Source organism: Monomorium pharaonis, chromosome 10 (assembly GCF_013373865.1).
Source record: "Monomorium pharaonis isolate MP-MQ-018 chromosome 10, ASM1337386v2, whole genome shotgun sequence".
Lineage (NCBI taxonomy): Eukaryota > Metazoa > Arthropoda > Insecta > Hymenoptera > Formicidae > Monomorium > Monomorium pharaonis.
The window spans coordinates 17,425,043-17,438,354 of record NC_050476.1 but is presented as its reverse complement, the minus strand read 5'-3'; the positions used below and the strand labels follow the sequence as shown (position 1 = coordinate 17,438,354).

The window sequence follows — 13,312 nt, the reverse complement described above, 5'->3', positions numbered from 1 at the left end:
TAATGTTATAAAATAAGACGGTAATATGAGCGTCTAAAAAAAAAATAAATTATACGCGGATTATCTTCTATTGCGTTTATATAGAAAGCAAGGAAATTACTTAAATTATTAAAGAAGAAAAACAGTTAAAATTTTAGAAAAAATGTACTTGAAGTTTTTTTTGTAAATTATACGGCGTTATTATTGCAAACTCTATGATAGAAAGATTCCTAATTTTTAAAGTTTCTGTTCCGTCATTGTAATTCTTTAGGATTAAATTCCAAAGCGCGTCAAGATTCTACTTTTTGTCCAATCGCTTACTCCCTGATTACATTGAGCAGGAAAGAGAACGTACAAAATACGTTAGAAGAAATAAGACGCTGAAGAAGAAATAAGACGCGTGTATTATTTGCTGATTTGCAATGTTGTAATTGTAAGTTGTGTATATGTATTAATAATCAATGAGTTATGTATTTATTTTAGTGATTTTAATTTAAGAGATATTTTTACTGATAAGAATCAATGTACCATCACTGAAAGCCATCAGTGTACTTATTTCACTGATTGACACACACACACACACACACACACACACACACACACACACACACACACACACACACACACACACACACACACACACACACACACACACACACACACACACACACACACACACACACACACACACACACACACACACACACACAGAGTTAAAAGTGCAGTATTGAAATTAGTGAAATTTTACTGATTCCAATTTAAAGAATGTGATTTTGTCAAATTATTTTTGTATTGGTTATAATTCTGGTCAATTAAATTAATTCTTATGATGCGATCCGGAGATGTCAGAATTCTGAATTTATTTCAACAAGATCACGAGCAAAAATGCAGAGTGCGTGTCTTGAACAATTGTTGTCTGACTGTCTTTCGAAATTAATATTGACCAGAAAAAAATTTGTGGAATTATATATTTATAATTTATATAAGAATTCTTCCCATCCCCGTTTGAAAGAACCTACTCCAGGAAATGCTTAAACAACATTCGAATCTTCTCTAAATAACTCGATCGTTTGACAAACAGGATAAATTAATTTTTGTTAAAATTGAGATAGCCGAATCAAAATTGGAGGGAAGGCAGATACACGATTTCCTTCAAACATTACGTTAGTTCCTTTCTTAAATACTTATCTAGAGTTACAAAAAATTGTTATTTATAGAAAAATACTATGAATGATTGTAAATGTACTTTTTTTTACAATCTATAAATAATTCTTTATTGTGTACATTTCTATTCTGTAGAAATGTATTAGATAATAAATCGGTTTAACATACTGAAATTCTATGTTACAACACAAGTTTGTTTTCTTTTTTTATTAATTATTATTTTTATTATTTTCCAACAATAAAGTTAAATATCTTTCTAGATTACATTTTTTTAATTTTATAACATCCTTAGAATAATCTGTCATTATATTTACAGAATTTCTGAATTAAAAATTTAATTTATTTGTACAAAATTATTCTTTTCATTGGCAAACAACATAAGTCAAAATTTTCAAAATTAGTTTTTTTTAAATAAGTTTTAAAATCACTAAAGACATATTCCACTTAACGCCTAAAAATAGAATACTTTCTGTAGTATTTACTCATTTTTAGTATTAGATACAGTTATAAAAACCAGACGTTTGTTTTAACTTTTCAAAAATGAAATTATTAAACTTATGTTGTTTGTCAAATGACCGATTCAAATGTCTCTGCAATGTTTGTCAAACTTATACGCCCTTTCCAAAGTGGCGAATCCTCGAGGATAAATATCCTGCAAATTGCCCCTTCAACTGTCCAATAAAGCGTCAAACGAAACGTTTCCTGGGTTAGCTAGCTTTGGCGAGCTTAATATCTACATTTTCCCGGGTTGTATAATCTTCATTGATTTCTGTCGCGAGGAAGTGTTCACTTCGGACTTTTGCAAACGTTCGTTTGTTGCGGCTTTTCGTCCTCCAGTTCGAGGCCGAAGTTTGCGATACCCTGGACGTTCGTGGAGGTGTGAGGCTTCGTCTGCATGCGGAACATGGCCGCGATTGGCGGACTCAGGAAGTCCTGATCGAGGTCCGCGGGATTCTGCGCGCCCGTCGCAAAGCTCACCGCTAAACCCACCAGCATAGTCAACATGCAACCAATTGCGCTGTACCAAAGGTAACTAGTCTGCAAATTATATCACACATAAGATATATCTCATTTGTCTATATTTATTATAGAATCTTAAATATATAAATCTCTTCTGTCATTTAAAGAAATACAATCCCTTACAGAAATTTAATAGCAGCAATGTTAAGAAAGGAATAAATCGATAAATTGTATACGGAAAACGTAAATTAATATATTTAAGCTGAATAGGATCTAATTAATTAATTAATTTTTTTTTACTTTATTTAAAATTACTGCACAAGTCACTACTAAAGGGTCACCAGTAAATGATTATTAAAGAAAAATATTAAAAACTTTAAAATAATAAATTGCAAATTAGTTGATACTTTAGAAATCTTCAGATTTGGTTAAATTATCATTTGTTACTTGAAAACGTAATTATATTAAATAAACAAGAAAAATGTGCATTATATTATTAATTAGTAGACTATCGATTAAAAACAAAAATAAACATTTTTTTAGTGCAAGAATTTCATTTATTATGCTGTGAAAATGTTATTAAATCTGTCGTACGTTAATAAAGAAGATGTTCAGCTTTAATTTTATCTTTTGTTTTATTACATTTGAAACACTTCGTAGGAAATCGAGTTTTCTTTAGGTGCGCCGAATTTCTCTATCTATTAATAGATATTCAGTTGCGACTTTAATTTATTGTTGTGATCAATTGAAACATTAAGAAGTATAATTACGTAACGTATAATAATTGTAAATTATTTTTTCAAAAAGATAATCTTACCTTGTATATAGACGAAACTTCATTAGCGGAGTCATGCTCTAATTGATCAAATGTAATTGTGGTCTCATTTATGCAAGAACAACCTGCAATTGATATAGGCTTGCTATCCAATTGAATCTGTCCGTTTAAAGCCGCAACTTGGGCGCCTAATCCGATCCACAGCACAACTGCCAAACTCGTGATGGCACCTACAATTGCTCCCTTAGCATTTGCCCATGGCACAAACATGCCCAAGGAGAATAATCCTAACGTTACGCCGCCAACCATGCCGTTGAAAGATAGCGCAACCTAAGAATAAAGGTTTTATTAGAATATAATATATGACTTTTAATATTTCAAAATGTAACTAAAGAAGAATGATGAAAAAGAAAAACAAGATTCTTTGTAAAAAATTTTCTTAGAATTTCCGAGTAAATTTTATAATAAAAAAAATTGCTTAACTTTTTACAGTTAAATATTCTTTCAAAAATTTGAGATACATCTTTTCTATAATTTTCTTTATATACGAAATTTAAAATATTCTAAATTTTTTTATTTTAATAATTCTTTAGAAAAAAAACTTATAAAATTTGAAGAAGTTTAAAATAGTTTTTTTAGGAATTTTTTAGGAAATTTATTTAAAATATAAAAAATTTTTTTAAGCATAAAATATTATGAAAATTTCTTCACTAGGAATCTCATAGAAAGGTGATTTTTCAAATTTTACTTCCAATACTTCCAATATCGAAAGATGCAAATGAGAAGTACATAAGTTTACCTGTAGGACGCTACCGAGACGCTCGACGACGAAGACCAGCGCGAAACTGAGAGCTCCGAAAAATATACTGATCCATCTGGCGTAAACGGCGCCTTTATTTGCCGCCAAGTCCATCTGGAAGACTCCTCGGAGTATATCCTCACATGTTATCGCTGCTAATGAGTTCAGAGCACTCGCAACAGTTCTGAAAGTACAGTTCAAGATATTTCCAAATTCAATCCAGCAAATTCTCGAGTTTTAGCGGAATAAATCTATTTCTGCTAGCTATACATATTATTTTTTCCAAACGTTTTCTACGAACCCGAGAGACGCAGCGAAGATACCGGCCACGAAGAATCCGGGCATCCCACGAAGACTTCCTAAAAAGTTCATCACGTACAACGGAAGTATTTGATCCTGGCCGTTTATATATCCGGCTGTCAAAGGATCGCAGTCTTTGTAAGCGCTGTACAGCACCATTCCAGTCAGAAAGTTTACGCTATAAATTATGATCATACCGAACGAAGACACCCACAACGCTCTATAAGAAATAAAAATTAACAATTAATAATGTATGTAATTGTATGTAAAGTCCACGTAAAATTTTTTTTAATTTAAGTAAAAACGTTTTGAAAAATATAATTTTCTAAAAATTAAAAAAGTAGAATCTTGTAAAACTTTAGTAAATATTTTTTAAAAATTATAATAATAAATAAACTTTAGAAATGTAAATGACTAAATAGAAAAAAAATGCTATTATTTGAACTATTATACAATTTAATGTGGTAATATTTTTCTATATCAATTTTTAAATATATTTTGAGTAAATAATAAATTAAATTAATTAAAATAAATTTGGTACACTTTATTCAGCCCAATAAGCCTATTTTATAACTCTTAACGATATTTAATACCGTTCGGTAAGAGTTAGAATAGGCCTATTAAGTTAAATAAAGTCTACTTTTATGTAATATATATGCATATATATAACAAAACATATTTATGTTATATTTGTGTTATATATTAACATTTTATAAATGTTTTGTTAAAATGTCTCTTTCAAGTATAATAAAATAACGAATATCGCTTGAACATTAACATAAAGATTAGTTTAAGAAAATATTTCTTATACGGGCTTCTTTTGCGTTATTGTCTTTTGGAAACTTACATCCTTGCTTGCGAGATGCTCTCGACACTGAGATACTTTTGGACAGACGCCTGGTTGCTACAGAACATGGTGGCCCAATAGAAAGTACCACCGATCACAACGCTCCAGAAGCTATGCCGTACCGTAGGACTAGGATCCATATTGAAGAATTCCATTCTGCCGGAATTCGCGTTCTCCTCCCAAACTCGCGCAGTTCCGCCCGCCCAAGATAGCCCATAGCCCAAGATGAGGAACAGCGAGCCGATAAGAACGGCGGCTTGGAAGGTATCGGCCATTATCACGGCTTTCATACCACCCTGTAGAGAATATCATAGCAAATAAGTATGTCCACATTTGGCATGAGTCACCATGTCTCTTGATACAATGTAGTTATTCAATTACACTCTTTGACAAAGTTACGCACAGATTTAGACTTTCTTGAATTTCTTATCCTGTTTCTACTATAAAAACATCTTCGAGAAAAATTTATTAGAAAGGTAAAAGTAGAAACTTTGCTCTTTAACCTTTTCATTCCTGATGAGGTACATATGTCCTGGTCATTAAAAAATTCAGCTTTCACAGAAATAAAATTAACTTCTTTTTAAAGATTTAAACTTATTTTAAAGATGAATAATATGATGAATAATAAAAGATGAATAAAGGACTTTAAAAATCAAGACTCTCGCGAATTTTATATCTAATCAAATATTCTCAAAATAGAGTAAAAGTGAAAAGTGTGTACATTTACCACAAAAATTAATATAGCGAGTTCCTTTAGAACTCATTTTATCGGTCAATGTAAGACTATATAAAAAAATTGCCAATTTTAAAATGGTAAATTAATAAAGCGGATTAAGTATATGAATAATTGAAGATGCTGATGACTAATTAATAATAAAAATTTCAAAATTTAAAATGGCTGATCAAGATGTTAAATGTTATTGGATCGGAGTAAAACTCATTATCTGAAGTTTTAAGTTTTTCACTACGAATTTATAATTAGTGATCCTAAGAATTTTTAATAACACGTAAATTATTGCTAGAAAAAAATTAAGTACAAAAAGGTTAAAATAATTTTAAGAAGATTATTTCATAGTTTTTTTAAAACAAAGTTATAATAATTTAAAGAATAAATAGTTTTAAACATAATTTTCTTTTATTAAAGAGTGTATTTATACAGGATGTCCCAAAATATGTGGATCAACGCTCGTAAAAAGGTAGAAGGGATCGAGATGAACACAAAAGTCCAATATTGTCTTTTTTATGATTTTAGGGTTAGGTCCACCAATAATCAAGGTATTAACGTATGGAGTCTGCAAATAATCTAATTAATTTCTATCGTAATTGTGAACAGTAAATTAATGAAAGCTTATCATACATTCACGATAGATGTTTTCTTTCGTGTCATGGCTCGAGCGGATTGAGCTCTTTCCTGCGCATTCTCATTCGCATAATTTGAAAAATTAATACCTTTGAAAATTAAGACCTAACCCAAAACAATATTGGACTTTTATGTTCATCTCAATCCCTTCTATCTTTTTACCCACGTTGACCCATATGTTTTGGGACACCCTGTATATAGAGGTACAAAAATTTACCTGAGAGGCATAGAAAATGCAGACCACATAGACTAGAGTAACAGCTATATAAGTATTCAGGCCCGTGACTGCAACACAAAGATTATTGTTTATAATGTCAATAAATTTAGCTAAAACACCTTAATTTTAGAATTTTGCGAGATTACTGAGGGATCAAGCATTACAGACACTCTTAAGTTATAGCAAAAATTATCCAATTTAATGAAATTGGATTATAATAAAATTAGTAATAATTGAAGGATTTGCTGCGAACTGACTCACGTATTTTGCAAAATAAAAATTATGAATTGTAAAATTAATCACTTTAGAGTTTTTTTCGTTTTTATAAAATGTGGATTAGTCTTTTTTTGCAGCAAGCCCTTCAGTAAAAGAGTTTTAATAAAAGTTTTCCTTTTTCTTTTATACAGAGTTACTTTTTGCTCTATATTTAGTAACTAAATAAAAAATTTTTAATGCACTTTGTTTTATATTGTGCTGAAAAAAATAAGGTCAAACTTTGTTTTTATTATTATCTTTATTATTTTTTATTATAATAAAAAATGCAATTTAATTCATAAATTTCATAGTATATTGTGAAATTCATAAATTTTATAGTAAATTGTGCATTTTTTACATTGTATTGTTATCTAGCTGTTATGCATTTCATAATTAAAATTAAAATTTTATTTAAAAAGGTATTTATTTTTTACAAACGTTAAAAAAGTTATAACAGTAGCAATTATCAAGTGATCATTACTATTATTATTGCATCGATCAATGTATTAAAAAACTTCACTCACCGTGACTTAACGCTAATGCAGGTGCGTACACAGCTACTGACGTATACAACACCATTTGCAACATATACAACACGCTCGTGAGCAATCGGCAGCGCCGATCAAAGCGTAGATTTAGGTATTCGTAGCTCGATGTCAACTTTAATTTCATGAATACCGGCAGGTACAGACGAGAAGTGATCGGTACCACAAGTATGAAAGAAAGACAAGTCATCCAAAATTGAGTACCCTGCAATGGAAACAATAAGATTTTTAGAGTTGTTTTTTAAAGAAAACTTTATTAAAGAATCTTTAATCTTTAGCAATTTAATAAAGAAGGCTATGAAAGCTATTTTCTAGAATGTTTTTCGAAAAACCTATGACGGATTTTTTAAGCTTCTATAAATGTATCCGACATATATATCTTTAGTAAAATATAAATGTATCGGACATATACATCTTTAGTAAAAATTTGTTATAAATACATTTATTAATTTTAAAGTTTTATTAGTATTTAAATGAGGAAAACGCTATGGAAAACGTGGTGTACGTATCTTGCCTTTGGATAAATAAAAAATTCCAAGATTTTTTGTAAATAAGTTATGAAAAAGTCAAGAAAAGCGTAAAATCTCAGAAAGAACGGAAAAGAAAACAAACTGAACAAAGATTAATTTAAAGTCAAAAATCGAGAGTTTTATATAATAATCTTTGAATAGCAAAAAAACATTGACTTTTTTAAATTGTCAGAAGTTTTTAAAGTTTATTTACTCTTTCTCATAATGTCTCGTTTAATATACTAAAAATTTTGAAATTAATGAACACATTTATACCACATTTTTTATTAAAAACAGTCTAATGCATATACAATAAGTCCAGAAAAGTCTTAAAAAATTTGTCGCATAGATTTTCAAAAAATTGCAAAAATCTTCTTTTTTATTAGACTTAAATAACTTTAATAGTTAAGAAATTTTTTTCCATGAATTTCCAAATGTCTTTCAGTCGTTACTGCTTAAAATAGACTTTAAGAATTCATGTCGTGGAATAGTATCGCACCTGTGCATACATCTCCGCAGGATTTCCCAGGAGCTCGATAGCCGTGATAAAACCGGCAGCCAGCGACATTGCCGTTGGGAACGTGCCCATGGTGGAGCCGCCCAGCAGAAAATCCAGGCTAGTTTCCTGCTTCTTGGCAAAGAAGCCATAGAAAGTGCCGATCAGACACGAAACCAACAGCATCGTGGCGAGCACCGCGTAATCCGCCCATGAGAAATAATAGAGCAGGGTAGGATGCTCTGCGCGACATTTCTCCTCGTCGCTTTTTACGCGCCGTTGCTCCGCGGATGACGCCGATAGGAAGAGGAACAGAACGAAGAGATGCGGCCGCATTTTTTAAACGTACCTGCCGAACGTTTCTTATATTTTAAGTACTGTATTTTTATGTAAATTTAACAAAAAAAAATTTATAAATGTAAGGATTAATTGATAAATCTGGAAATTATTTTTACTATTGTTAAATAGTAAGAGATAATGTGGTTCTTTATTTGAATGTAATGTAAAGAAAAACATTATTAGTACAGCAAAATATTCCATTTTTAATTCTTGATTTAATTTTAAGTGAGTTTTGTTGAATATAGTTTGAGGTTTACTTATAAAGAAAATTTTTTATTAAAGACACGTGTTATATTATGAAAAAATTGCGAAAAAAATGGCATTACACCAAATTTGTGTCAAGGCTAATAACAATTTAAAGTCAAAAGATTACGTTTCTGAAATGTATTTCTTTGTTTGACCTAATATATAATATTATTCTTAATGATTATTTATATATATATATATATATACATCAAAAAGTAGATAAAAAAATATTTTAAAAATCTTAAGTTCGAACTTTAAAAAAAAAAGGAGTTAAAAAATTCATAAATACAAAAGACAGATTTCGTAAAAGGAAACGTTGACGTCAAGTTTATTTATAAATCTATGAAATTATTTTCTTTAGGATGTCTCGTATCATCATTTGATAATCTTAATTATATTATTATTCGAGCGTCTGAAGTGTAAATTAATTATCAATTAATTATGATTCATGTCATAATTTATATAATTCGACTTTTTACGACATGACTGCGTGCCAGTAAGATTTACGCATGTCAAATCGAAATATGTCGAAATACTAATTAATTTGTTAAAAAAGTTATTTAATTGCAAAAATTAACGCAAATATATTTATGTATCGTGTTCTGAAAAATTATTCAACATTTTTCATCAAAAGTTTTTAACGGTGCCTCAACAACGCTCATATAAATTGGTACGAGACTGTCTCAATTGGTTCTTTCGTTTGACATCATTCACCTTAAATCTTATCGATCACGTCAAAGATATATCGCGTCGACTCAAACGTCATCGATATAACTTTGATCAAAATATCAATTAGTTTAAATCAATGTGTCAATATAATGTTCGAGGGTGATGAAAACTTATGGAGCACTAAAAAGAATCGTTAGATTTATATTGATTTTACTATTACTAATACTGAAAGTTTATGCTCATATCTTATAAATGTTCATATCTTATAAATTTTGCAACAAATAATGCTATACTGATTGAAAGGTTTAATTTAAATAAATTATATTCGACCAATTATTTAAAGAGTACTATTTTGCTAAAAAAAATATAAAAAATATTACTTGTCTGAAATAAATATTATTAGTAAAAAATATACTATTAATGCTATTCAAATAGCTATTTAAATCAAACATTTTTTGTTACTGCATATTCATCCACTTTACGTCACAATTTAAAAACAAAATAATTAATCTTTTGATTTATCAAATCTCTTATAAATGATTACAGAAAAAATAAAATTTATGCTCGATATTCAGAATAAAAATTAAACAGGTACAACGTCTAAATTGAAAATTATAATGTTCAGGTTTAAACAAACGTTAACTAACTCATTAAACACATACACGATATGTAATAAAGAAAATTTACATACGAAGATAAGGAATTAAGTGGCAAATTATAAATTCTTATAAAGAGAAACACGTCATTTGTTGACTGTCTATTGATTATTAATTTATTGTGTAATCAATAAGGAAATGCAATACAGTAATCGACGTGATTATAGATTAATAACGTGCATTGTGTAAACAATAATTGCTAGTACTTATTATCAACTTTGTTATTAACTATTCTTTGATCATTAAGATATATGTTTGAACCGGTTACAATTATAAAGCACTGGATAAAACCGGTTGCTTCGATATCGAAATATAATGTTATGAATTTATTTGCTGAATCAAAAATATAAAATGCAAAATAATCACAAATTTAGTAACATTGAAAATATGTACATTGTAATGAAATTAAAAAAAGTTAATTTAATTGCGCAAGAAAATTAATACTATGACAATATTTTCTTGATTCGTAATACTTATGAAATATAATTCATATTATACATATATAAATTTCATACATTAAACATATAATATGTTACACAATATTTGTGTAATATATATTGCGATATTTTTTATTAAAGTTAAAACAGATTTTAAAATAACGTTTTATGTATAATTTTATAAAAGAATTTTATACAAAAACAGCTAAAAAAGTTTATAAAAATTGATAAACAATAAAGTGTGTGACAATTAGTATTGGAACTGATGTTGCACAGAGTGTGACGAAGTACTGGAACTGATGTGACACAGAGTGTGACAAATTACTAGAACTGATTTAACATTTTATCATTCAAAATGTGCTATGCGTCAAGATTGTACAAGTAATATATAACAAGTAGGTAGTATACAATAGTATATAATAAAACGAAAAAATTGCATTGTTATTAACCGTTTTTACTTTTTAAATTAATATTATACTACCTGTTGTATAAAAATGTAATTTTAAAACTTTTTTTTTAAATTTTAATTAATTTAATTTTAAAATGTATTTTAACTTTAATTGATAATATAACACACATTACGTAACATATCGTATTTTTGTCAAATTAACATATAAAATTTATTATTATTATTACAGAACACATAGATTATATATTTTATAAGTATTATATTCTTATAAAAATGTAATATTGAATAATATTAAATTGACATGTAATTATTACTCATTTTTAATATTAAAAGTACCAACAATAGTGCTTTTAATACTTAAAATAAATATTAATTACTGGCTAATTTAATACTGTCCAGAATTACACTTGTATAAGGAAGTAGAAATAAATCCATAAAATAAACATAAGAATACAAAATATTACCATACTATCCTTGACTTGTGTAATTAATTAAAACTTGTTCATTTTGTCATAATGTATTTTAAAAACTTATAATAAAATTTGTAAATGTTTGGCACTTATTTTTTACTGATTCTTTTTATTAGATGTTGTGTTTAAAATTGATTTAAAACGTTGTACAATTTTTTAATTAAACCACTAAAATACGTACAAAAATAAAGAGTAAAAAAAACAATTTAAGTTTACTAAAATCTTTTCCATATATATTAATGTATAGGTATTAGTAATTTTATTAGATATTTTCTAATAAAAAAATTGTCGGCAATTTGGTTCAGCATCATTTTTCAGCACGTTTCTTATTTTTATTGTGATATATTTTCTTGATTCTTTTAATGAGTAAAAAACATTATTTTTAATGTCAAACATTTTTTTTTTAACGAAAGAGTACATTCAGAAGATAAGTCAATTTTTAATCTTTAAGTCATCAATGAAAGCTCATAAAGTGTATGTCTTTAAAAGTTGCAAGAAGCAAAACTTCTATAAATCTGCGCTTTCCAACATGTGGAATTTACTCAATTGCATTAAGAATGTTAAAAGAGAAAGTAAGCAATCGTCGATTTATTCGAAAGTTGGCAAGAACAAATTCTTTTCTATTTATTTCAACTGAGAAACGCTGAAAAGTAAAAGCTTGCGGATCTTACCCCTCGATCGTTTGTTTCGAGACGTGGGACGGATCACTTCAGAGGATCTACACGCGAGAATTCTAGCGATCGTTCGATCGCGCTTAATCACGCGTGCCAGTTTCCGATAGGAATGTGCGAAATTGTAGCTGAATGATTTTGCTTGTTTTCCTAACGTAACGCATATATGATCGGCTGATGAGCTCCCCTCGATCGAAATCTCGCTCTTCGCGCGAGTTCGCTCGTCTACGGGAATTGAACCTGCGGTTTCGGGGCAGCAGAAATGCGACAGGTATTCGCCTAAACGCTTTCGGGCTTTTAACTTCCGCTTTCGACTGACCACCTTCGTCCGCGATTTCCGCGACACAAAGGACCGCGGGAACGACGGATTAAACGGAGAACGGAATCGAGACTGATCGTTTTAATTGTCACGTGTGCGCCTTTATACAAACCATCATCATCCCCCTACTACGGCAAGCGTGAAACTCGCCGAAACGGTAACAATCATGGTTTAATCGCCGCTATACCGTACCAATAAAAAATCGATAAATCACGTAATCGATCATACATCACTCTCATGATTTATTTGTGGTTTTGCAATTCCGCGTATTTATACAAGTTATGTGCTTCCTTTGTATTCTTGATTGCTATCGGTCGACCATTTAGACATAATTTTAATGATAATAATTTTATTCTTGGAAACAAGATGCAATTCTTAAAAATGCAACGTGCACTGAGAAAAAATTTGGTAATAATTATTACTTCTAGATGATATCTGCGAAGCTTCGGTGAAATAATTTCAATCAAATGATTAATTGATATAACAAGAACCAATAATTAATAACAATTGCTGTTATTATTTAACTATTACCTATTTTTTAATGAGAGTTTCCTCATCATTATAATTAAGTTTTGCTTTTAGGTCTTTATTTAAATTGTTTTGTTTTTTACAAGAATTTTGCTTAGATAATATTCCTTGTATTGGCGTAACAAAATTTAAACATAAAATTTAAATACATTATAAACAATGAAAAAGTTCTCACATTATTTGGATACAATTTCTGTTATTTAATTAGGTAATAATTATTATTTTAATTATGTAACAAATATTTAATTGAAGTTATTTTATTAAAGTTTAGCTATCTCGTATGCTTAAGATTATTATTGTTTTTTTTAGCGTAGCTTAAGACTTAATGTTCACGAATCTAAAAAATCTAAAAAAAAAAAAGA

At 28.8% G+C, this 13,312-nt stretch overlaps 1 protein-coding gene across 2 annotated transcripts; it reads right to left on the bottom strand.

The window, feature by feature from the left end:
- Window positions 1–1,225: 1,225 nt before the first annotated feature.
- Window positions 1,226–12,895, bottom strand: LOC105831946 (sodium-coupled monocarboxylate transporter 1). 2 transcript variants are annotated; one of them, XM_012672464.3, is made up of 9 exons: window positions 12,104–12,895; window positions 8,210–8,555; window positions 7,181–7,406; window positions 6,402–6,469; window positions 4,825–5,120; window positions 3,979–4,197; window positions 3,678–3,861; window positions 2,921–3,208; window positions 1,930–2,181 (listed from the first exon to the last, which is right to left on the bottom strand). In XM_012672464.3, the coding sequence occupies exons 2-9, from the start codon at window positions 8,540–8,542 to the stop codon at window positions 1,930–1,932; spliced, it is 1,866 nt and encodes a 621-aa protein (XP_012527918.1). In that variant the 5' UTR covers window positions 8,543–8,555; window positions 12,104–12,895. The 2 variants fall into 2 exon arrangements, with proteins under 2 accessions (XP_028049604.1, XP_012527918.1); XM_028193803.2 differs by lacking the exon at window positions 12,104–12,895 and having other exon boundaries at window positions 1,226–2,181; window positions 8,210–8,542.
- Window positions 12,896–13,312: the final 417 nt, after the last annotated feature.